Source organism: Chelonia mydas, chromosome 3 (assembly GCF_015237465.2).
Source record: "Chelonia mydas isolate rCheMyd1 chromosome 3, rCheMyd1.pri.v2, whole genome shotgun sequence".
Lineage (NCBI taxonomy): Eukaryota > Metazoa > Chordata > Testudines > Cheloniidae > Chelonia > Chelonia mydas.
Window position 1 is genome coordinate 53,354,883 of NC_057851.1, and position 27,393 is coordinate 53,382,275.

The 27,393-nt window shown below is 41.8% G+C and overlaps 1 protein-coding gene across 7 annotated transcripts in view; it reads left to right on the plus strand.

The window, feature by feature from the left end:
• COL19A1 (collagen type XIX alpha 1 chain) overlaps positions 1 to 27,393 on the plus strand; it is a 316,775-nt gene that overhangs the window by 118,811 nt on the left and 170,571 nt on the right. For all 7 annotated transcript variants that reach the window (XM_037894282.2, XM_043542458.1, XM_043542459.1 and 4 more), the window contains one exon: positions 12,288 to 12,341. In XM_037894282.2, the coding sequence (XP_037750210.1) occupies positions 12,288 to 12,341 (54 nt within the window). The remainder of the gene's footprint in view (positions 1 to 12,287; positions 12,342 to 27,393) is intronic.

Here is a 27,393-nt window from a genome sequence, read left to right on the forward strand (position 1 = left end):
ATCTTCCCTGTAAAGGAATGCAGACTCACCCCGGCGGCACCTCCTGCTGGTCATTGGAAATTAGCTGTTTTCCAGCGTGGAGGGCTCTCTGCAGGCCTTTGGCCCCAGTATCCCTCACAGACCCCGGTGCCCCTTTCTCTGGGGTTCTGCCCCCCGGCAGTACCCCACACTCTGCCTCTCGGTCTCCCCTTCCTGGAGAACCCCCAGCCCACTATCCCCACCTTGCCTCAGTCTGGACTACTGCTAGTCATCACCAAGCCCCCGCTCCCTGGGGCAGACTGCAGTGTAAAGGCCATTCATCATAGGCAAGGGGGTTCGGACCTGTTGCCTTCCTCTGCCTCCCAGTTCCTCTATGGGCCTTGGACCTGGCCCTACAGCCTGCGGAGTTGCCAGCCTGGAGCGCCCCTGCTCCTTCCCCAGCACTGCACCACCCTCAGTACCCAGGCAGGCAGACCCTGCAGAGAGACTCCGTGGGTTTTTGGCTCATGGCCTTTTTATACAGGCCATCTGGGGCCTGATTGGGGCATGGCCCAGCTGCGGCTGCTTCCCCAATCAGCCAGCCACAGCCCTCTCCAGGGCTGCTTTTAACCCTTTCTATTTTAGGAGCAGGGTAGCCACCCCGCTACATGCCCTCATAACTTTTCCTTTCACATAGGGTGACCAGAAAGTAAGTGTAAAAAATCAGGACGGGGTGGGGGTTAATAGGTGCCTATATAAGAAAACCTTCCAAAATCGGGACTGTCCCTATAAAATTGGGACATCTGGTCACCCTACTTTCACAGGTAACTAACTTGCTGAAACCGTTTCACTAACTTCATGCTCTCAGCACAATGTTCAAAAGAAAAAAAAGTGGGGGGGAGACCACATCTCACTCTAGAATGAATAAGTTAAATAAAATCAAAGAAATGCCTCTTTTCCAAACTGTTTTTGCTGCATATACATTCGTATGTCCTCATTCTTACCTCACTTTTTTCATTCTTGACTCTGACCTCCATGCACTCCTATTTCTTAAGGAGATAACATATCAAATAGAGCAATGTCTTACATTACTGTATAATGAATGTATAAAACTGTTACCACTATACACTTGCTTAATTTCTAAGGTTTGTAAAATGCTTGAACTGAAACTACTTTAAACATTTAGTGATAGGTTTTGTGACCAAGTTTAAACTCAGATCTGGTTCATTGAAAGATTTGTTTTAGTTCATGAACGTTTCAAGTAAATTTGGAGCAATTCATGGTTTTGCATTAAAAATTGGACAAAATTTGTGATTTCATGTTGGTTAAGCAGAAACCAGGTGAAGCCCAGCATTTTCACTGGTTTGCAATTAGGTTTCCAATTTAAAATGAAACTTGGAATACAATCTTCATAGATTGAATCTTGGAAAAACATTCACATGAACTCCTGAAAAGCAAAACAACAGACTTTTGCACAAATCTGCTCAATACAAAAATAAAAAGCACTCGTACAATATACACTCATCACAAAGGACTAAACATCACACTCCAGGATATTTCAGAAGTTCGGTGTATCCAAAAACTGCCACTGAACTTGCACATATAGTTCTATAACATTGATAAAGTCATGGTTTTTTAGTCCAAAATCACAGAGGCAACAGATACCAACATAATCAAGGCCTGATAACCACATTACATAGTCACAAATATAGAATGTGACAGTGTTTCTGTAGAAGTACTATAGAACTATATCCAGCAAGTTTCAGTCTTTGCAGAAAAGGCACTGCAGTCCATTGAGTAGTGCAAATATTTGAGATTGCTTTAACCATCTGCAAAACATTTTTAGTGACTAAATAACAATAGCAATAGCCTGCCAAATCCATGGAAAGTATTGGTGCTTAAAAAAATACAGCCCAACACATTGTGTGAAACCAATGCTCTTTGTCAACAGCTGACAGAAATAGATTGGTTTTTAGTTTTCCTTAGGAGATCAGCCTTGGGGGGGTAGGGTGGGGGGAACCAAGTCTGTTCCTTTTGAAGAAAAATCCTAACTCAACAATAACACAAAGGTGGTATAAACAGAAATCAAACTTCAAATTAAAAAATGTGTGCCACATCTTGACTCTGCTATGTGGAAGTAAGGGGAATGTTAGCCCATTGCTTTCTTTGCTTTCTCCACAACTGTCACTCTGCCATCCCCCTGTGGAACATAAGGGGAGGCACTTTTTCTCCCAGTTACACTTCCCAGTAGTCCAATCACTATGTATGGCAGTACTGTAAGATGTCTTTGAGATCACCATAGAGTCGGGCTCAGCAGTTGTATATAGCTGTTTCTGAGTGGGTGTTTCCTTGTCATAGGATTTCATTTTTCCTCTGGAGCTTCAGCGCTTGACTGGATTGTGAACCTATATAGGGCTCTAAATCAGGATCTGGCCCTGTATATTAATGTAAATATGAGGCACCTCACCACCTTTTGCATATAGTGCATAGTCTAGAAAAGAGGAGACACCACAGTGATACCTTCTTTTTTCCCTGTTTACCTTAACTATAAATATGGTATTAATATTAATATCCAGACTGATCAGAGTGTATTGTACTTTTCATCCAGTCTCACTTCTGGTAACAAGAGACAAACAGCTATTTCTCCCTTTCTCATGGTCAACAGAAATGTTGGAGTTCTATGTTCCTGGATCACTTTATGGACCCACATCTTGTTACCATAAGTTATTAAATCACTATAATAGTGGCTTCCTTTTGATGGCTAATGACTTACTGGAAGTAGCTGTTATCTCAACTTCCGAAAATGCCCAAGAAAACACAATGACTTGCATAATTGTATTTAGTTGTTTTTGTTTTTGAAATTCGTATTGTGCCTGTTAAAAGTGTTGATTGACAACCCAGGAAACTAACATCCTTCCTTTGTCAATGAACAGATGTGTATGTTATGGGGTATTTGTCCAATAGGACCTAGACTGAGATCACCTGACAGTTCATTTAATAGATGGTAACAAGTTTTGGTTACTACCAACTAGGGCTGAATTTGGTAGAGGTAAAAGATTCTATATTCCGTTACCTTTTTCAGAACTAACAATTTCTTCTTAAGAAGAAGTAAATTTCGAGCAGGAGTGCACAACTTCTATATACAGTAAATCCAGCACACAATTCTGAAAAGTTCCTTTTATCTCATCAGCTGATGTTGTAGTAATTTAGCTGGAAGGAAATGACTGTTGGTTGCCTTGAAAAATATCTAGCCCCATTAAAGAGTAGATTTTTTTGTTAGTTTGTTCAAACACATTCTCTTAGAATGAGGCATGCCAAATATAAAATTTGAAACAATTGCAATTGAACATGAAATGCATTTATTTATAATATTTATTTGAAGTACAGTTAATGCACATCAGCACAGGCATTTGCTATTTAACATGTGATTTATTCACATACACAAAAGAAAGTTAAAATACTATTACAAATTTTGGTACCATAGCCTTGGGGCCAACTTCAACCATCAGGTAAACATATGCAATTTCCTTTGAAACCTCTTATCTGAGGGCAGAATTTACATCAGTGATAACATAATTAAGGCTGAAGATCAGAAGTTTGTATCTTTAACTGATCCCTTTGTGTTTGAGTATTGTAATTCTTATGATACAGGAATTCACATGAGTTGGAGCTAAAATGCTTTTTCGTACATCAGATGGTGTACACTATAATTGCACACTAGGCCAAATTTTTCAGCAACAGTGGTGTTCCATGGGATTTAAGGCAGTGCAGAATTTGCCCTAATGGGGAGAGCTAAGAACAGCGTTTCAGCCACTACTCCTACTTCATTTTCTGTTCTGGGCTATATTTTTGTGTGAATTTCCTTTTGTATTTACATGTAGTTAAAATAAATACCACATTAAAGTTTTTAAAAGTTCAGAGTATTTTAGAATGCATACCACTAACTCAGTAAAGTTCAAGCTGTTATAGTCTGTGTAAATATGTATCAAGGAACATTTTTTAAATGGATATCACCATGAAAAACATTTAGAGGCTTCAGGACTAGGGCTGTCAAGTGATTAACAAAATTAATCATGATTAATTGCGTGATTAATCATGCTATTAAACAATAATAGTATACCATTTCATTTAAATATTTTTGGATGTTTTCTACATTTTTAAATATATTGATTTCAATTGCAATACAATACAAAGTATACAGTGCTCACTTTATATATATGTTTATTACAAATATTTGCACTGTAAAAAAAGAAATTATTTTTCAGTTCACCTAATACACATACTGTAGTATCTCTTTATCATGAAAGTTGAACTTACAAATGTAGAATTATGTAACAAAAAATTCAAAAATAAAACAATGTAAAACTTTAGAGCCTACAAGTCCACTTAGTCCTACTTTTTGTTCAGCCAATTGCTCAGACAGACAAATTTGTTTCAATTTGCAGGAGATAGTTCTGCCCGCTTCTTGTTTACAATGTCACCTGAAAGTGGGAACAGGCATTCAGATGGCACTGTTGTAGCTGGCATCGCTACATATTCACGTGCCAGATGCACTAAAGATTCATATATCCCTTCATGCTTCAACCACCATTCCAGAGGACATGCGTCCATGCTGATGAGGGGTTCTGCTCAATAACAATCCAAAGCAGTGTGGACCAATGCATGTTCATCTTTATTATCTGAGTCACATGCCACCAGAAGAAAGGTTGATTTTCTTGTTTGGTGGTTCGGGTTCTATAATTTTCACATCAGAGTGTTGCTCTTTTAAAACATTTGAAAGCATGCTCCACACTTTGTCCCTCTCAGATTTTGGAAGGCACTTCAGATTCTTAAATGTAGGGTCAAGCGCGATAGCTATCTTTAGAAATCTCACATTGGTACCTTTTTTGTGTTTTGTCAAATCTGCAGTGAAAGTGTTCTTAAAATGAACAACATGTGCTTGGTCATCATCTGACACCGCTATAACATGAGATATATGGCAGAATGCTTGTAAAACCATGCAGTAGGAGACATACAATTTTCCCCCAAGGAGTTCACAAATTTAATTAATGCATTATTTTTTAATGAGCGTCATCCGCATGGAAGCATGTCCTCTGGAAAGGTGGCCAGAGCATGAAGGGACATAAACATGTTTACTATATCTGGCACGTAAATACCTTGCAGTGCCATGCGAACGCCTGTTCTCACTTTCAGGTGACATTGTAAATAAGAAACAGGCAGCATTATCTCCCATAAATGTAAACAAACTTGTTTGTCTTAGCAGTTGACTGAACAAGAGGTAGGACTGAGTGGACTTGTAGGCTCTAAAATTTTACATCATTTTATTTTTGAAAAAAGAAAAGGAGTACTTGTGGCACCTTAGAGACTAACCAATTTATTTAAGTACTCCTTTTCTTGTTGCGAATACAGACTAACACGGCTGTTATTCTGAAACCTGCCATTTTATTTTTGAGTGCAGTTATGTAACAAAAAAAATCTACATTTGTAAGTTGCACTTTCATGATAAACAGATTGCACTACAGTACGTGTATGAGATTAATTGAAAAATACAATATATTTTGTTTATAATTTTTACACTGCAAATATTTGTAATAAAATAATAATATAAAGTGAGCACTGTACATGTTGTATTCTGTTGTAATTAGGGTGACCAGACAGCAAGTGTGAAAAATCGGGACGGGGGTGGGGAGTAATAGGAGCCTATATAAGAAAAAGACCCAAAAATCGGGACTGTCCCTATAAAATAGGGACATCTGGTCACCCTAGTTGTAATTGAAACCAATATATTTGAAAATGTAGAAAAAGTCTTAAAAATATTAAATAAATTTCAATTGTTTAACAGTGTGATTAAAACTGCAATTAATCACGATTATTTATTTTTTTAGTTAATCGGATGAGTTAACTGCTATTAATTGACAGCCCTATTTGTGACATACATACATTTTACCCCCACAGACTGTAGTAGCTCTTAGATGGCATTTGGGTCTCCTGTGTAAAGACATTTCAAGGCAGTTTTAAGAATGTTCATTTTTTCACATTACTGAAACTACTTTTGGTTTTGCATACTTCACACTTAAATTAGGCTGAATGGATTTTTCTTTTTACAAATGAAAGTTTGACTCTCTTGTCAATTCAATTGTCAAATTTTAACCTTGGAATTGTTATGGCTTAGTAATACACCCATATAAATCTTTTTCTTATGGAAAAGTAAAAAAAAAAGTGAATGACTTATCTGTGTCAGCATAAATAGAAGTATTGTTTAGAAAAGTGAATGCAACAAAAAATTACTATAGAGGTTTGCAAAGAAAAAGTTGAAATGGAGCCATTTAAAATATATGTTTTACTGACAAGAAAGTAAACTGTTAGGCTGTGGCTAACCCAATGTAGGCTGTAAGGGAGCAGAGGGTATTCTTAATCTTCGTAATTGTTTCCTTGTACTCAAGTATGGAGAGCATCTATAGTCAACGGCAATGTTAAACAGCTCCAAGGGATGAGGTTGTGTCACCACTCTCCTTTCATCCTGGGCACTGGCATGGGGGAAGCATATCTTGCACCCTTTAAAAGGTGTTTCAGCTTCTTCTTTTCTGGGATACCACTGTCCCAGCAATGCCAGAGGCATTCTGGCTTAGTCAGTGAGAATGTCATTGGGATGGAGGGCCTTCACAACCCCACCCTTGCATGATTCTGACTGTAAAAGCCAGAATAGAGCCCTAAGGGCTGTCTTCAGCCCAATGTTACAATTTGCTAAATTCATACCATCTGCAGGGAAAATTAGTGAATGTTTGTTATAGCTGGATTCAATTTATAATGAGTTATGAAGAAAGAGTCACGAGGAAAAGAAATTAATCTTCAGATACAGCACACCACCACAAATACATTTGTAACAAAGCATATAAGATTATTATATGTAAAACTAGCTTTAATTAGCTTTTAAAGATGTAAAATAATGCACTCTAAAATCAGGAATTTCCAAAAGTCAATGTTTCTGCCTCAGTACAAAGTAATGTTGCATAGCCTGCATATTTTAAAGAATAGATGGGATAATATAAAGAGAAATATGTTAAGATTATTATTTAACAAGTAAATAAGTAATGCTGACAAGGTAACGCAGCAGAAGAAACCTTAATTTTTGGAGTTTCCTGACATGTTTTTTGATTTCTTAATTTTGTATTAATTATATATTTTGTATGTAATTTAAAGGGGGGGAAAAAGAAAAATTGGAGGGAGGAGGGAAAGACAGGAAAACATGCTTCTAAATTGCAACATCACCATAACTGGTTTATCTTAAAGTCAGGCAGCCTTACCTGAGGCATCCATAACAAACACCTTCTTAACTGAAGGAGTCTTTGATGAACGCATTGTTGACATAAATTTCTTTTAACTGAATCATCCTTAACAAATACATCTTTACGTTAATCCTTATCGCTGTCCTTAACTAAACCGTCCTTAACAAACAATCCCTAAAATGTAGCAGAAAAATGAGAGATTTTTTTAACAAGCTTACATGAAAATATCAACTTTAAATGCTTAAATTATAAAAAATACTCTAAAAAATTTGTTTCGTTTTGGGTTATTTTCCCTTCCTCAGTACAGACTGTAAAAACAAGCCAAGGTTGATGTTTCCAGCTTCAGTTACTTTATGTAAGCAGAAAATGCTCACTTGGAACATATGAGAAATGTGGATCTCTTCATGCTAACATACCCCAAAACCAGCTAAGCTCAATTTTGCTCAAACTTTCTCTCTCTTTTTTTAAAACATCTATTTGGGTTGGGACCAAGGCTGGAAAAGACCATAAAAGAGATCTGAGAGAGTAATGGCTTATTGATTAAGTGGAGATTAGAATAAAAGTTAGAATTGAGCCTTAACTATAGCAGTTGGTGTTGGAGATTTCAATAATATTTTAAATGCAAATGGAAAATTGGAGTTGGTATTTTGATACTCTCTTTTTGACAACTTCTTGTGGAGGCAGAGAGCAAACTCCTGATCCTATGGGAGTATTCCCACTGACTTCAGGAGGGCCAGGATTTCACACACGTATCTTCAGCTATACTGAAGGAACCCCCCTGACTCGTTGCGTGAGTGTAATTGAAAGCAGAATTCAATCCAGGAAATACAATCTCTGCACATAATTCAATATTGTAATGTTGGATTAGTTTTAATTAACAAATAAGGCACACAGTACTTCCAGCATTGAAATGCTATTTTGCAAGTATTCACAAATTAATTGTCCCATCTGAAGATGTTTTGAACAGGCAGGAACATTGGACTTAAAATAGCTTTTACCACTTTTTTGTGTGCAAACCTAAGATGTATCCCGCAGTATGGACTGTTTAAAACTCCTGTCACACTTTACTGAATGTTATATTCTGCAGATTGGCTACATTTTAAGATAAGTCATGAAGTATATAATGTATATAGTAAAGACGGGAATGAGCAAGATAACTTAATTTACATAAAAAGAAAAGGAGTACTTGTGGCACCTTAGAGACTAACCAGTTTATTTGAGCATGAGCTTTCGTGAGCTACAGCTCACTTCATCGGATGCATAGCATATCGTGGAAACTGCAGAAGACATTATATACACACAGAGACCATGAAACAAAACTTCCTCCCACCTCACTCCCCCGTTGGCAACAGCTTATCTAAAGTGGTCCTCAAGTAGAGCCATTTCCAGCACAAATGGCTCTACTTGAGGATCACTTTAGATAAGCTGTTGCCAGCGGGGGGTGAGGTGGGAGGAAGTTTTGTTTCATGGTCTCTGTGTGTATATAATGTCTTCTGCAGTTTCCACGATATGCTATGCATCCGATGAAGTGAGCTGTAGCTCACGAAAGCTCATGCTCAAATAAACTGGTTAGTCTCTAAGGTGCCACAAGTACTCCTTTTCTTTTACGAATACAGACTAACACGGCTGTTACTCTGAAACCCTTAATTTACATAGGAGTATGTGATGAGAATCAGAACTCTGTTTTATAGGAATTCTTGCTTTGCAGAAGGAAGAGATAAATAATGCACAGAATAATGTTTGTCATATGTTTGTGAATGAAAGTAATTTAATCTACTGAAAATTCAATGTAAATGCACATGAAAATCATTCAGTGCGGCAGACTGACCTAGGTTCTTTGGATTCTTTGGCCTGAATGATCTTTGCTTTTGTCTTGTCTAAACAACCAGTGAGCATTTTGAAATCTGACATCTTTTAAATCATGGAAACTGGAATCTTTGTATCTCTCACATGCACCCAGCAACCACAATCACCACACCACCACCCCCTTGCAGCCTGCACCACTCATCAGCATTTTTAAAGTGATTGCCTGCCTGCAGTAGGGCGGAGGAGTGTTTTTTAAGGCCTGCACTCATCGCAGATCATCTTGGCTTGTGACCCAGATTGTCATCCAGGTGATATGGGTGGTCTTAATTTGGATTAGAGAATCTGAGAATGTATGTTATTTCTGCCAATGCAGAATGAAATATGGAAAGGTATACTGTACTCAGTCTTGTATAGACTTCATTGGGCTCACAGAGTAATGTCACTGTTGAATCAGCACTGCACATGTTCATCCTGTTTTCCATGTATATAAAATATGTAAACAAATAAAGATATACCATGAAAGGAAAAATATTTCCTGATATTCAAGTGATATTTTTAAATCTCCTAGAAATATATTAGAAAATGAAATCTTAAAATAATTCATCTAGAATAATGAGATGTTATTGTAAATATATTATTGTACTTTTGGAAATTCTGGCAAACTGTAACAATAATTGGACTATTGTGAGTTGACAGAAGGGGAAACCAGCATTAAATTTCCAAGCTGTCAGAATGATACAGACAAACTGAAATCTAAAAGATTTGTTCTTATTTAATTCAGTTTCTTCTGAAATCTTACTTTGAATATTGTTTTTAAATATCTCTTTGGGGGCTTTGCTTACATTTTAAGCTATCTGATTATGCTGTTGAACATAAGTCCAGAGACAAAACAGAGCTTAGCTGATAGCTAAAATGTACTACCAACATTTGAAACAAGGATTTTTTAAAATTTCTAGACTGGCCTGCTGGCATTAGTTTCCCTCCCTTTCTCCATTCTCCCCCAAATAAATAAACAAACATGAATCCATGAAAGTCTGGTTTGAACTGCGGCTTTGATCAAATATACAAGTATTGGGGGATGATTAAGTAAAAGCCTTCAATGGATATTTTAGGCTAATGTATAATATTGTTTGTTATGAAGTAGATGGACAAGAGTTAAAACATAAAACTGCCTACCGGCTTCTAGTGTGGGGGTCCATTAAAGGTACAGTCCTGTTGATGCTAATTTATTGGTGGGCTTCAGTTGTTTAAGAAAGCTCATATAAACTCATTTTGCAAAAAATGATCTATTATTAGATGAAATGCCTTCTGTTACTGCCACTGGAGGAATAGCTTTGAATCAGGGTCCTGTCACAAATGGAATTATTTGATCTCAGTTCTATAGCATTTAGGCAACAGAATTATGAAGATTATACTGATATAATGAATAGGCTTTGCTCAGACCAGTGTAGTCCCCTTGAGACGACACAGATTCAGTGCACTGCTGTTCTCTTTCTTTGGTTGACATGAAGGATTTGATCTTCAGTACAGCCTGTCCCCGTGGTTTTGTGAGAATTATTCTTATTACTTGTAAAGCTCAGTGTAGCTGCATTTACAGAGCAGTTTAGCTTTGTTGGTTCTGGAAACGGATCTCTCATTAATTAGGCTGCTTAAGCAGAAATCTCTATCACTTCTGATGGAACCTGTATTAAGGGGAATGGAATGGTAGACAAGAGTTTGTAAAGAACTGAATCTCTTTCTTCTAACTTTAAAATAATATTGCATTGTGTAATTAAGAGTTCATATGGGAATATGTGAACTAGCCTATATCCTTCTAGTCTACAGAATCCTTCATGCTGTATTTTCCTTTCTAGTCTCAAAATAAAGGTATATCTGTAAGCGTTGTACTTAAAATAAATATTTTAAAGATGTGAACTGTTTTTTTAGGTGACATCGAAGAGCCATACAGCATTACAGATTAAAGGCAAAGAAACCCTAAAAGCATCTAGTAATTTGTAGGACATTTCTCTCATACAGTGATGTAAAACATGAACTCAGAAGGGTCATTCCTAAGACCATTTCCTTTTCCAATATGTTAAATTATAGGAAAATTTTATGTTTCATGCCGATTAATTGTGATACTGCAAAGAGTTATATTAACAACATTATGGACATTACTCTCAATGGGAAGTATTATAGGGAAAGTGGGAGCATTCCTGTTATTATTCCTGTTTAATATCTATATTATGGTAACATCCAGATGCCTCTATCAGGATAGTGCCCCTATTGTGCCAAGCGCTGTACAACTATGTGTGAAAACACTACCCGTGTCCTGAAGAACATGTACTCTAAGAGAGAGTAAAACATGCCTTTTTATATCACCAGTATTTGTTATACTTATAGAAATAAGTGGAAGTCTAATAAATTGTTCAAATTGATTTTAAATTGATTAGCTATCCTATGATTATCCATGGAAAATAAAATGTTATGCTAAAAAGAATATAATCCCAATCTTTGGTTTTAAGTTAAACTTCAGATCATATTCCAGTAACAGATTCAAATCAACATATGGAGTTCATTTCCTTTTGGAACTTACAGTATAAATATTTAAGACCACATGTGGTGCTAGTGATAATTGTCATGGCAGGCCATTCTGACAGGGATATGTGGAGTGATTGTAAATACTTATTCTCCATCTTAATGTAATTTTCTACTTTTTGAATTTTTTCTTGGCACACAGTTAACAAATATCAAATTGAAATAATAAACTAGAGTTTTCACATGGGGTGGAGGGGAAGTAAATTATTTCAGTCATATAGGAACTTTCTCATACATTTCTTAGTCAAACTCAGTATCAGAATACACTATTTCAGCTGGCAGAGAGAGAGTGTCAGTCCCCAGACCTCTAACAGATGACTGTCTCGTGGAGTAATTTTGTCTGTTTCTATTAAACATCCATCCATCTGCATTTTTGTAAGTGCAACATTGCAAACATGAATACTTAGATGGTGTTCAGTGCCTCTTGTGAAGTACTGAGCATTAGCTCCCCAGTTACTTGGCACCTTGCGGGGTCAGGTTCTTAATTTGGATGAAACACCTCTTGAAGTGTCAGGAATAGTTTTCCTATGCTGTCAGCAATAGATATATTGTACTGTATATAGAGCACAGTAATGAATGATGATGTTTTTCCCATAATGCAGTTTTCCAACTGAAAATGATATTTGTTCATAAAACTAAAATATATACTCCTCCTCCTAGGGTGAGAAGGGAGATAAAGGAGAACCAGGACCTGAAGGCATTCATGGAAAAGATGTAAGTTGATTGATAACAACAGTCTATAATTTATAACTTTTTTTTATGCTTACATATAAATAGCTTACATTACAAATTACATCCTCCAATAGAAAGCAGAAGACAAAATTGCTAGTTTAGGGAATACACATGCTGCGTTGAAAAGTAACAGTAGATTTCCTCTATAATTCTTTGACTGTCTTCCATTCTAAAACTTTCTTGATTAACTGTTAAAAAAGGAGAGAGAGAGAGATTAGTGTCTAGGATTCCCAAAAGAGTCATCATTCCCATTAGGTTTTAATCAGACTGATTTGTGTGAGGTTAAACATAAAATGAAACAGTAGAATGTAATGTAACAGTAGAAAATGTTACTTACACAGAAACAATGAGTGTATGGTAAAGCAGTAAAAATAAGTACTATACCTTAGGAAGAGAGAGAGAAGGGGTTGTGAAAGCTGGTAGAGCTTGGAAGCTAAACTGGGGAAGAAAATTTTAGGAGCAGAACTAGGAAACATTTGTGTGAGGTTTGAGATAATTTAATGGGGGAGTCAGAGGTCAGGGAGTACCTAGGAATTACTGGTCGGGTGCCATGAAGGAAACTGGAACAAGTTTGGAGGTTGGAAATGAGTCCTGGGGATATTGTGTTTACTGTTTGTTTGTTTTGGATTTTTTGTGGGGGAGAGGGATTTTTTTGGAGTCAGGGGGAAGCTGATGCTGGATCCTTGATGCGTGAGAAGGAAAAAGGGTTTGCTGGCTGGGGTGAAAGGTGACTATAGGGCAGAGGAGTTTTGTATTTGGAATAGTGTGCAGCAGTTAATCCAGATTTCAGTTGCACCAGAAGCTTCCGCCAACACTTCAAGCTTCATAGGGACATGCCAAGGCACCTGATTATGTAGGCAGCCTCTTAGCTATCTCCCACATTGCTGCACAAAGTATTGTGTATATTCTGGAGAATTCAGCAAGATGGTTTTAGCACCTACCCTAGCCCCCATGCATCCCCTTCAGGAGTATCATCATGTCTCTTTTACAAGCCAGGTCTCTGTTTTACTAGAAGTCTGGGATCTCCATGGGGAAAGCAGCAGGGCTGCTTTAAACCATCATTGCCAGTCTGCATCAAACCACAAAGCATTCAAGCATGTCCAGGTAAAGGGAAGAAAATTCTTTCAGCATGGGATCTCTTGCAGAAAACCAGTATCTGTCATTTGAATCTTCCTCACTTCCTCCCTGCGCCCCCTTCTCCCTTGGACTGTGATACCCCTTGAGAAGCTGCTCAGGTGAAGGGCATAATACTGGCACCCTTTCCCCTTAGTGAGTCCTACTTCTGCCTGAAAAGAAAGGAAAAGGGAAGCAGGGAGAAAAAATTGATTGCTTTTTTCCTCCCCAGCTCAGTCCCAAAATGATGACGCAGAAGGTTTTAACAGCAAGACTACAACAAATTATTTATTTTGCGCTCCTAGGTCCTATCTGTGACCTCCGAGGCTAGGGTCAACCTAGGTTAGGTCCTGATTCTGCCAGGTATCAATTCTGCAAATGTAGAGAGCCTGAAATGGGTGTTGATGGCACTCAGCATGTCACAGAAAGCTGTCAAGTATGTTGGAGGAGCTGAACCTGGATGTATAGATTCTGTTGAAAACTAGAAACATTATCATGATCAGATCTGGAAGTCAGGAGAATTAGTTAGCGAAACATCTTTAGCCACTTTGCCAGTGGGAGATTCAGCTCCTGATGCCAAAGTACTTTGATAGTGTGTGTCGTGTTTGCTAATAGCTGTGAACAATGAGTATCATTAATTGCATTGAAGCCTGACATGCAGTTTCTAGCTTTTTAAACATGCTTCCCATTTATGGCACTCTTTATTTCAGTTGACTTTTTTATATGGTGTATATTCTTAGCAGAAAAGGTTTGGGGTTTTTTCCTTATGTTAGGGAGCTATATTTTTACACCACATATCCAGTTTTTCTGAAGCCCAGCGTCTCCCACAATTCTTGATATCTGGGCTGCTCTTTTCTCTCTTGCATAATGACAGGTTTCAGAGTAGCAGCCGTGTTAGTCTGCATCCGCAAAAAGAAAAGGAGTACTTGTGGCACCTTAGAGACTAACACATTTATTTGAGCATAAGCTTTCGTGAGCTACAGCTCACTTCATTGGATGCATCCGATGAAGTGAGCTGTAGCTCACGAAAGCTTATGCTCAAATAAATTGATAGTCTCTAAGGTGCCACAAGTCCTCCTTTTCTTCTAATCTCTCTGCAACTCATGGAGGCAGAACACCCCCCTCAGTGCTTGCTTGCTTCCAGTTTCTCTGCCTCCATGGCAGCATGCGGATGCTGGTTTTTACAGTTCCTGCCTTCGCATCTGCCTAAGGGGGGCTTTTTTTGTCAGAATTCAGAGCAGTGGTCTCTCTCCTGCATCAGGTCAGTTTTTTAGCCAGCTGTTACATCCCTCAAAGCCTCAGCTGCAGTGCCTCCTTGTGGGCTCCTCTGCACCTTTCCAGGTATGGTAGAGCAGGCTAAAAAGCACCAAATGAAATCCAAATGGTGCTCCATCATGAGACTGCCCTCCTAGGCTTGAGTGAGTTATGCCCTGCTTGCACCCAGCCTTCCATCTCTAACTCTGTTTGGTGCTGGGGCCATGAGTCGGATAGGCATGTGGATTCCCTTACCTAGGGCCGATGTAATCACTAGGCGAACTAGGTGGCCAAGGGCCAACTAGCCGCCCCCCCGCCCCCCCCCCCAAGAACAAAGAGCCTCGCGCGGCGGGGGAAGAGGACACCAGTGCGTTGGCCAAGGTAAGCACTTCCCCACAGCTCGGGCGCCTGCTGGTCCTTGCTCCCCTCATGCGCGGGCAGCTGGAGAGGACGGCAGCCCGCAGAGCTGAGCTGCCCCAGTGCCCCTCTCCCTGCCCCAGCCTCTGTCAGTGGGGGAATGATCCGAGCTGCCCTGGGCTGGGGCTTTCTGCAAACCGGGACCCAGGCGGGGAGAGAGGGACAAAGCCAGAGAGACACTGTGCCCCAAAGAGAGATCAGGGCTAAAGAGAAATGTAAAGCTGCACTAATGGCTTCAAATGCAAATAGCGATTGATTGGCTCCAACTATGCGGTATTGGAGAGGGAGAGGAGTGTAGGGCAAGCAGGGACCTGCAGTACTTCCGAGCTGAGTTGTGTATTTCTCAGCTTCTACACGTCGCTGGGAAGTTCTAATACACCACGTATCTAATCTCACAGTTAAACCATTGCGTGAAACAAGATGGGAAAGTCGAATCGCTGCCTTGAAACCCCTACCCCCTCCCTCGCCCCGCCTCTTCCAGCCCCTGCTCCGCCTGAGGCCCCACCCCATATTGCAAAATCAGCTACTGCACAAAGTACTTGATTTTGTGTCATGGTGTGAACCCCAGGCATCACATGTAATATCTTTTTCTTCTTCAAGTAGTGTCCTTGTGGGTGCTCCATACTCAAGGTGCGCATGTGTCTCTTGAGCCCTTGAAAGGAGATTTCTAATTAGCAGTGCCTGTTTGGCCCGTATAACGTGCCCTATGCCTCCTGGCGGCAGATACTGAGCCTACATAAGGGTGCATGGGCAAACCACCCCCAGTTGCTTCTGTACCACCTCTACCCAAGACAGAACATTAGCAGGTCTGCTTGGAGCGTACTCTGTTTTTCTCTTTACTTTTAGTAAAGTTAGTTCAGTTAGCATTGTTGTTAGCCTTCGTATAGTGAGTTTAGATGAGAGAGCTGTTTTCCCTCTCTTTTCCCTAAGGAGATTTGTTTTCGCCTGGTGGGGTAGGCCTACTTTCCCAGGCTTCAAATGTTGCGTGTCTTACCAAGAGGCCATATCAATGAGCAGTGTATACTCCAGGTGTGTCCACTGCCTGGGAGAGTCTCTTATCTTCCAAAAGTGCTCTTTTTGTGTAGCCCTTAAGTCCAGGACTAGAAAGAATAGGGAGATAAAGTTCAGACTGTTGATAATTGAACATTCCCTGCAACCATTTTCTGAGCCATGTATCTGTCTCTGGACAGTCCCAGTAACCCGTTAGTGTTGGGACCTGCTTCCTCTAAGAAAGGGAAGACTTTGGAGCACTTTGGGAAGACTCTCAAAAAGAGGAACTTGGACTCTTTATCTAAGGAGCCAGCTCCAAAAAGGCCAGGTCCTTGGAGCTCCAGGGAGAGGAAACACAACACCTCCATTAGTAAGGGGAGGCACAGATTACCATCGAGCTCAGCCCTGTTGTCAGCACCGAAGCATTCCACTCAGCCATTGGTGCAGTTACACACCTTAACCCAGCGGCTGGTACTGATGCAAATAGCTCAGCCGGGGGTGCCTGTACAAGCTGTACTCTCGTTAATCAGCAAACACGGTAAAGCCTGCAGAACACTCAGCATTCCTGGTACTGTCATCTCCAGTCACGGCAACTTCGGCTATGGTATCAGTCTGGGGCCCTTTCTGATCCATCAAGAGTTCTGGTATTCAAGGGATCTCTTGGTGTCGAATGAACAAGAGCCCCATTGTTGTCAGGTACCAAGCACTTCATGGTACTGAGACCTCAGTCTCTGAGTGGCCTCTCCCGGGCACAGGACTCTACACCATCCTCATTAATATGCCCCAACCCCATGGGATGATGTGGAGGAAGAAGAGGACTCCCAGTTGGTCTCCTCAATTTCTTGTCAGGGGTTATCCTACATACCTCTTTGGGAATCTGCCTTCATGAAGGGAGGACTTTGCGGCAAATCAAGCATGGTGGAACCAGCCCTGTATGCCATCCCCTCTCCCTTATGGACCTCCACAGTGGCCATATTGAGATCTGTAGGCTGCCTATCGGCAATAGTTCAATAAACCACTGGTACTGTCCCAGCAGCTGACCTGGGTTCCACATCCACCCTCTACCCCTCCAAGTCAGGAGGAAACATTTGAGGAGTCAGAAGTCCTGGTTAATGAGGAAGTCACCCTTGAAACTCCCATTTTGTCATTGCCCGTTGAGGTGCTTATGCCTCCCCCTCCTTTCATTGCTGATGACTTTAGGCAATTCCAAAACCTCATTAGAAGGGTAGCGGATGCTTTGTGGATCCCTCTTGAGGAGGTCAGAGACCAGCAGCACATGCTGCTTGACATTTTGTAGTCAGCAACACCCTCCAGAGTGGCACTACCCATTAATGAGGCTCTCCTGGGTCCTGCCAACATGGTATGGCAAACACTGGCCACTATTCCATCAACATGAAAAAGGGCAGACAAGAAGTATTAGGTGCCCCCTAAGGACTGTGGCTTCTTGTTTTCCTATCCCCCACCTAACTCCCTTGTGGTGGATATTGTGACTGAACGGGGTAGATGGCACTTTTTCAGGGCTACCTCCTCTGACAAGGACCAAAAGTGACTATAACCGTGGACAAAAGTCTTCTCATCTGCAACCGTGCACTTCTGGATCATGAACTATCAGGTGCTCATTGTTAAATATACCTTCATAAACTACAGCAAGCTCATGGCCTTTGTTCAACATCTGCCTGCAGGAAACCATTCCAATCTATAACAAGAAAAGGAGTACTTGTGGCACCTTAGAGACTAACCAATTTATATGAGCATAAGCTTTCGTGAGCTACAGCTCACTTCATCGGATGACAAAAGCTTATGCTCAAATAAATTGGTTAGTCTCTAAGGTGCCACAAGTACTCCTTTTCTTTTTGCGAATACAGACTAACATGGCTGTTACTCTGAAACCATTCCAATCTATGTTGCTGAGGGTCAGCTGTTGGCCAAAATGGCTCTTCAGGCATCCTTGAACACTGTAGATACTGCTGCCATGTCCCTCTCCATGGTGGTAGTTGTGTCCAGGGCATCCTGGCTTCAGGTTTTGGGGTTTCCAAGAGTGGTCCAAAATACATCGGAGACCTCCCCTTTGATGGTCACAGACTCTTCTTGTAGACCACAAATGATTCTCTGCATGTGCTTAAGGACTCCAGGGTGACCCTATGTTTCTTGGGCATCTCTATATGAACAAGAAGTGTTTCAGTAAGTTACAGGCTTCTCCAAGATCATATCCTGCTCAATTCTTGGGGTACCAAAGACCTGTGGAAACCCCTGAAAGATGCAGAAGTTTCAGAGGAGGAGGGCGGCCAAGCCTCCCTCCATGACCACTCGGGTGTCATCCAAACAGCACTTTTGATGGGTTGGTCAAGCTGCTCCTCTGGCTTTACAGTTGCGCCCTTTAGCCCACTTCCCTCCCTTTGGGGACCACCTTGTCCATTTCCACCTGGCTTGGGAGCAGATCTCCACAGACCAATGGATCTTTGAGGTCATAATATCAGGCTACACCATCCAATTTTTGACTGTGACACATGGCCAGAAAGGCTTAAGCATCCTGCAGGATAAATGACCCAAATTCAGTCTTTAGGAAGATATTGGTAGATGTTTGTGGTTTTTGTGTGTTTACATATCTATTGTTAGAGGTTGACAATGTAATCTAACAGTTGTGGTCTGTTCTGTATTCTGCTAATTCAGAGATCAAAAGGAGAACTTAACATTTAAATGAACTGTAAATATAGTGATATCATTGTATTGATCTCTCTTTGAAATGCATAGCCAATCCCCTGCGAATGGTGAAAAACAAACAATTGCCATATGTTAACCATGCAGCTAATTACTGGTGATTCTTAGGAAATAGGTTTACTTCAAAGTCTCAGTGATTGCCTATTGTTCGCCTAAGGACCCTGTGCTGTCAAGAGAAGGCCTGGAACTGTATAAAAACTCTTGGGACCTGATCCTTTTATCTCAGATCTGCTTGATGCGTTATGCAGGGGAATCTTGAGTCATAAGACTGAGATCTCCAGTCCTATGTGGGTCACCCTGGATATGATATGAACATTGGACTGAATCTATGGACTAATTCAACTAACTATTTGCAACTTCAAAGTTCACTATCTCTACCGTGAAACTGATCTCAAATCTGTACTTGTGTCTGTATGTATACTGATCTTTTAACCAATATTCTCTCCTTTTCTTTTTAAATAAATTTTAGTTTAGTTAATATGAATTGGCTGTAAGCGTGTATTTGGGTAAGATCTGGAATATTCATTAATGTGGGAGATAATGTGTCTGATCCTTTGGGATTGGTAGAACTTTCATATTTGACTTGGCTGTCTGGGAGGGAGCCCAAAGGCTGGGTTACTTTTGATGGAACTGTGTTTTGGCTTCTGGGTAACCAGTAAGGTATTATAGAAGCTGTTATGTGTTTGCATGGTAAATCTAAGTATAGGGATATTCACCAGCTTTGGGGATTGTCTGCTTGTAGCATGGCGCGCACTCGCTGCCAAGGCACCTCCTGCTGGTTAGTCCAGGAATTAGCTCATCTCAGCCTTGGAATGCCTCCTGCTGGCCGGTATCTCCCTACCGGTACCTGCTTCCTCATCAGTCTCCACTACTGTACTTCAGGCAGTTCAGGCCCCCTTATCTTGGGGTACTGCCCTGCAGCACCGCCCCCAAGCTCTGGGCCTCCCCTCCCAGGGGAGCCCCCTGCCGCTGTGCCCACCTTGCCTCAGTGGCTACTGCTAGTCATCATCTAGTCCCCTTTCTCTGGCCACTCATCATTGGCAAGGGGGTTGGACCTGCTGCCTTTCTAGCCCAGCTGTCTCCCTGCAGCCCCAGTACCTCCTTAGGCCTTCCTGCCAGGCCTCAGCTCCGCCTGTCCCTTCCCCAGCACTGCTCTAATGAAGGTACCCTGTCTCTCCTAGGCAGCTAGGTCCTTCTCACTCCAGGGCTGGAGTGAGACTCGCTCGGCTCCTTACTCACAGCCCTCTTATCAGGGCCAGCTGTGCCCTTATTGAGCGGCCCCACCTGTGGCCAGCTACCTAGCCAGCTTTCCTTTTATCCCAGGAGCAGGCTAACTGCCCCGCTACGCTGCTCCATTCTTTGCAGTTTCCCCTAATTGAGTAACCTCAGTGTGGCCCCCCGGGACCCTGGTCACAGACACTCACTCCCTTCTAACCTCTTCCCCGTCCTCTGCAGCAACCCCTCTTACCAAAGAAGAACAGAGATTGGAGGCTGATCTTAGATAGCTGAACAAGTTTGTGAAGCCGTGAACGTTGAAGGTAAGATCCTCTTCCTATGGAGCAGGTATTATAGTAACTCATAACTATAATTCCTGCATATAAGAATTATACATATAATAACTCATAACTATAATTCCTGCATTAGAGGAAGGGGATTGGTTTTATTTCCTTGACCTGTAATACACCTTCTTCCATATAGCCATTCATACATCATGTAGGAAATACCTAGGATTTACTGGTTTCAGAGCAGCAGCCGTGTTAGTCTGTATCCTCAAAAAGAAAAGGAGTACTTGTGGTACCTTAGAGACTAACAAATTTATTTGAGCATAAGCTTTCATGAGCTACAGCTCACTTCGTCGGATGCATGCTGTAGCTCACCAAAGCTTATGCTCAAATAAATTTGTTAGTCTCTAAGGTGCCACAAGTTCTCCTTTTCTTTTCTAGGATTTACTGTGGGCCAAAATTACTTCCAGTACCAAATGCTTCCCTTTGGCCTATCTTCGGCCCCAAGTGTGTTCTTGAAGGTTTGAGCAGTCGTGATATCTTACCTTCAATAGGAAGTGATTCTCATCTTCCTGTGTTTCAACGACTGGCTTCTCAAAGGCTGCTCTTTCTAGGCAGTGGAATTATCCATTGAAAGGCCCTTGCTCTGTTCTGAGAGTTGGGCCTACAATTAAACGTAAAAAAGTCCACATTAGTACCAGTGCATGGAATTCAGCTCATAGGAGTCTACTTGGACTCGCAGGCAGCCAGAGCGTAACTCCCTTTAGTCAGATTTATGACTCTGTCAGAACTGGTAAGGACAATTCAGGGAAGCCCTCAGATATCAATAGGAAACTGTTTTCAGCTCTCTGGCCAGTCATGCAAGGTTACACCTCTACTGTTTCCAAGGTTGGTTGAGAACTGCTTATTCCCTGATCAGAGACACCTTGTTCAGGCAGGGGACAGATGCCTTGCATGTCAGGAACTCCCTGAACTAATGGAAAGGTAAATTGTACGTCTGTGCAGGCATACCTTTCTGCTACCCAACCCCATCAGTGACTAACAACCGATGCATCCATATTGGGGTGGGGAGCCCACTTTGGCGTCCTCACAGATGATTGGCCCATGAAATAGGTCTCCAACCTGTAGGAACTCAGAGAGGTCATGAATACTTGTCTCCGTTTCCTGCCCTTCATCAGAAGCAGAGTGATCAGGATCATGACAGACAACATGTCCTGCATGTTTTACATCAACAAGCAGGACAGAGCAACATCACCCTCCTTGTGTGCTGAAGTTATAAAGCTCTGGAACTGATGCATAGCCAACCAGATCCAGATTTCATAGCCTACTTTCTAGACATCCAAAACACCACTGCTGATGCCCGCAGCAGACACTTCTCCTATGACTGTGTATGGGAGCTGGATTCTCAGGTCCTCCAGGACATATTCCAGAGATGGGGTAGGTCTTTTTGCCACGTACGCGAACAGGAAGTGTCCTCTCTTCTATTAAAGGGAGCATTTGGGTTATCATTCCCTGGGGTGTGCCTTCCTTCTACCATGGAAGAGGAATCTGTCTATGCCTTTTCTCCAACACTCCTAATTCTAAGAGTGATGAATAAGGTCAGGTACGACAAAGCCAGAGTTAGTCTCATAATACCTTCCTGGCCAAGACAAGCTTACCTGCTTCAGCTCTGTGTCCAATGACCAGTCTAACCACAAAGCTATCAACCATTCTCCATCTCCTGTCTCAGGACGCAGATCATGCACTTCACCCCAGTTTGGTGGTTATGTCTCTCAGGGCCTGGCTCCAGGATGGCCCTAGAGAATAGAGGTTTCCTGCTCTACAGATGTAGTGCAGATGTTACTGCACAATAGAAAGACATCCACCTGCACTACTTACCTGCAGAAATAGAAGAGATTCACCCACTGGTGTGGTCATTGTTACCTTCCTCTGTCCCTCATCCTGAATTACTTGCTGGATCTGAAGACAACTGGGTTATCCATCAACTTGGTTAAGGTACACTTGGCTGTTATATCAGTCTTTCATCCCCGGTGAAGGGATTTTCCATTTTTGCTCACCTAGTATCGTCCAGGTTTATCAAGGGTCTGAGTAATCTCTTGTCCTATATTAGACACACCACCCCTTCTTGGGACCTCAACCTAGTTCTTAACTACCTTGTGAGACCTTCATTTGAATCAGTGACTACCTGCTCCTTTCTTCATTATCTGTGAAGGCGGCCTTCCTACTTGCCATCACGTTGGTCCATAAAGTAGGGAGACTGGGGCTTTGATGGCCTATACCTCTTTACGAAGTTCTTTCATGATATGTTTGCATCCCAGGTTTCTACCCAAGGTTACTTCGGATTTTAATCTTAACTAATCGATGTATCTACCAATATGTTTTCTGAAACCTCACAGTTCTCAGCAGGAATCCTACTTCCATACCATGGATCTTAGAAGGGCCTTAGTCTTCTACTTGGATAGGACTAAGCAGTTTAGGAGATCACCTAGACCAGGAGTCTCAAACACGCGGGGTTATTTTCTGCAGCCCGCCAGCTCCCCGCAGTACCTCCGCCCACCCAGCATTTACCTAGAGCCTGCCCTGCCCCTGCGCCGCTCCGGGAAGCGGCCGGGGCTGGGGGAGGGGGGGCACAGGAATCTGTGTGTTGCCCTGGCCGCTCTTCCAGGTACCTCCCCTGAAACTCCCATTGTCCGTGGTTCCCCGTTCCTGGACAATGGGAACTTCGGGGGAGGTAACTGGAGGAGCAGCCAGGGCAACACACAGACACCTGTGCCCTCTGCCCTCCCCCTCAGGTCCCAGCCGCTTCCCGGAGCGGCGCGGGGGCAGGGCAGGCAGGCAGGGAGCCTGCCCTGCCCCCGGTGCGTGCCGGGCCGGACCCGCCCCCCGAACCCCTCCTGCAGCCGAACCCCCTGCCCTGAGCCCCCTGCTGCACCCCACACCCCTCCTGCACCCCGACCCCCTGTCCTAAGCCCCCTGCCGCACCCCACACCCCTCCTGCACCCTGACCCCCTACCCTGAGCCGCCTGCCCCACCCTGCACCCCATCCCCCACCCCACCCTGCACCCCGACCCCGTGTCCTGAGCCCCCTGATGCACCATGCACCCCTCCTCCACCCCAGCCCCCTGCTTTGAGCCCCCTACCACACCCTGCACCCCTCCTGCACCCCCTGGGGGCAGGGAGGGGGCAGAGTTGGGGTGGGGATTTCAGGGGAGGGGTTGGAATGGAGGCAGGGAAGGGGTGGGAAGAGGCGGGGCAGGGGCAGGGCCTCATGGAAGGGGTGGATTGGGGGTAGGGCCAAGGTAGCGGGGGCGGTGGTCAGTGGTGCGGCCCTCGGGCCAATGTACTTATCCTCATGTGGCCCTCGTGGTCATTTGAGTTTGAGACCCCTGACCTAGACTCTTTCTGTCCTTCACGGATAGGTCTAAGGGGCCTTCATTTCTTCTCAAAGACTTTCCAAGAACTTCTCAAAGACTTTCCACTGGATCAGATTGTGTTTTATGTGGTTGTTGAACCGTGGTTCTTCAAGATATGTGTCCCTATGATGCTCAACTATGCGTCTTCCTTCCCCTCTCCTTGGGTTGTTCCTTAAGAGGATAACTGGATAGAGAAGGAACTGAGGACAGTTTGCCCAAACACCCCTATATAGCCTCAATGTCTGCCATGAGAAGATGGGCCATGTGGGCACTGCTAGCTAGAAATCTCTGATTGAGGACTCAAGAGGCACATGGAGTGGAGCACCCATATAGGGACATGTATCTTGAAGAACTACAGTTGCTGCATAGGGTGAGTAACATTTCTTTTAGGTTACAACATTTCCTTTCTTCTTTCTGTTCTCCCCTTGTGAGAACTTTTCATCCAGCCAGAATGACACAGGGATGCCAGGTCTTCTTTTTAGGTCAGTAGTATGAAGTGCTGAAGCGTGACCCCAAAGTTTACTTCTCTGGTCCCAAATTAATTATACTTGCTATTTTATTTCATTAGTCTCATTCACAGGAAGGTTTGGGAGGGAAACTATAAATATATTCAGTCACATTGCATAAGTCCATTTACTACTGCGGAAACCCAAGTTATACAACACAGTATCTCAGTTTGAGCCATTATGCTAAATTCATCTGACAGGATAGATACTAATTGTGTATGCCTGTAGTACAGCTGCTACAAATGGTTTTGCCTTCCTAAAGAGTAACTATAAATAGTTTACATGTTACCCTTTTAGTGCTAATGTATATGTTCCCATTACACCTGTAAGTAATTATTTACCTATATAACATAAATAGTAACAGGTTTCAGAGTAGCAGCCATGTTAGTCTGTATCCGCAAAAAGAACAGGAGTACTTGTGGCACCTTAGAGACTAACAAATTTATTTGAGCATAAGCTTTTGTGGGCTATAGGGTGCCACAAGTACTCCTGTTCTTTTTATAAATAGTAACGTTTACTTAAGTATTACATCAAAACTTTATCCCTCCGAGCCACTTACAGCCTCCTAACATTAATAATACCATCAGTTCTTAATCACTGTAGGAAGTGACTCTGTATGGTCACATTCTCTGATAGCAGTGTGAAGAGTCAGCACTAATCCTGAAATATACTCTGATACATATAATTACTTCTCAGTCATGCTTAAATCCTACATCCCACATGAAATAAGAACAGATTTCCAATGTAAATGCTCATTAATGTACCTGTGGAGGGACATTAAGATCTATGTGCTGTTCAGATTACTGCCAGTTGAATAGGGATCGAAGTGGAAATTCTAATCAATGAAACTCCAGACTCCTCAGGCAGGCAGGAGAGGAGTTCATGTGACAGTACCGGTAATTTTTTGACAAAATCCCTGGAAAAATCATTAAATGCACAATGTTGGTGCATCTTGTCTACAATTGGGTTTAAGCACAACTAGCAGAATATGGAGTGGAAATGGTAACAAATATCTGAAATGAAAAAAATATATTACATAGTCCATGTATAGCTAGACCAATTGATTAAATGAGGAATTTTCCTTCTCCAATGAAAAAGGGTAATTGAAGGAACCTTTTTTGTTAAAATATTGGCACTCTTATTTGAGCGCTCCCTTCAGACCTAAACGTTCAGAGGATGGACCTGTGAAAATAATTGGGCTGTCAAATTAAAGCAATTAAATTCTATGCAAAGAAGAAATAATGTTAGGTAAAAAATGTGCACCATTTTGTTTCCGATGACACCAGCCATGTGTTTTTATTTCTGTGCTTGCCAAGGTGGCAGAAGTCAGTTTGAGGTTGGGTGGAGAAGGAAAACAGATGTACAGAAATATACGAATTTTTAGACAGTTCCAGTGTCAAGGTATTTTGTTTTTGGGTGTAACTGCCTTACTGGTGTCTCTTACAAAGATATCTACAAAAAAAACCCAAACTTATTTCACAGCAGCATTTTACGGGTCTATTGTGATGCTCTCAGCCTTAGAGTCTAAGGAACTTATAGGAGAACATAGATGAGAAATTCAGATTGTTTTTTAAGGTAAAAATCAGTTACGTTACTACATTTTACTAGGAGCAAAGCAGAATGGGGTTCTAGCCCTTGCTTTGAACTCCATAAAGTCCAAATAGAGTGCAGTGTTTGAAGTCTATGTTTAGTGGAGAAGAGCAAGAGAAAGATCAAAGATTTTATTAGAACTACATGAGAGGCACACAGGAAGATAGTCAGTAGTTTATGTCGAAGCATGATACTGTTTGCCCCAATCTGTTACATCCTGATGGTATCAACCTGTGTGACTCCACAACTGATATTTCAATTTAGATTTCCTGAGTGTGCTACATAGTAAGTTGTGGATTGGTTGTCTGTGGAGTTGTATAACTCAGTAAGGGATCAATGATCTGCCCTGTAGTCATTTTGATCTGTACTGTAGGCAGCAGTAAGGTGGAATGTTTGCTCTATTTTCAGTACATTAAGGTGATCTGCACCAGCATAGGAGATTTTAGCACAAGGTAAGTTCGAGTCCATTTATTCAAATGCAGACGTCGAATTCATGTCAAGGAACATGTGTGAAAGAGATGTAAGAATATTTTCTACATGCATCAATAAGAGTAGTTAATAATAAATAATATGCTTTTTTTTCTTCCCCAGTAGCATTCCTTTAGATGAGAGATCTGCCATCCTTAAAAAGTTATTCCAGTCTTGTAGTATTTTTCAATTAGATGTTCGTGCAGTATAGTGCTTATCATATTGTATTCCAGGTTTCAGTAAGTGGGACGTGAATTGTGTATGAGGTGACTGGGTCCTTTGGTTGGGGCCCATAGAATTTATTTGTGGCATCATTTGTGCACTGGCAACATAATGTGGTGTCAGTTAGTGATGTCTTTGTAATTCTTATGAGGCATGTACGCATTGGTTGCCATTCAGCATCTGAGAACATTTTTAATATGTGGTATAGTTCACAAAGTGTTCAAAGGAGCGAAAGAGCCAGGTAGATTTTATATAATAAGAATTCAGAGTGCAAAGCATTTGGGAACAAAAAGTTTATTTTCCTAATGTTCCTGAGGCTTCAGAATGTGACCTGCTGATTCTTACAGGTACATTCTTACAGAATTACAGTTCTGGGCACTGTACTGTTCTTCAGACTTTCATGGCCAGGTTCATGGTTAATGTAGGGTAAGAATCTCAAACAATAGAAATCCATATGGTAGGTTCTGAGCAACAGGAGATCTTGCTAAAACACCACTTTACAGAAATACACTGCTGAAACTGCAGGTCTCAGGGCATTGTCCTGGTTCTGTATAAAGGCCCAACAGCAAGGCTTCTCTTTGAACATAACCAAATGCTAATATCATTGTAGGATAGCCCCCAGCATACTTTCAAACAGCACCCAGCTCCAGGTGATCTTCTCCCTTTGGCAAATCAGATATTGTTTCCATAAACTGGAATGCTGGATAAGCTGCCTAATACAATTTGTCACATAGGTAGACAGCTATTTAGCAAGCTGTACAATAGTTTATTTTTTTTTACCCTTCCTTACCTGTAGAGAAGTGTGCTGGCTGGCAGATCATTGGGATGTTAAACAGCTGTA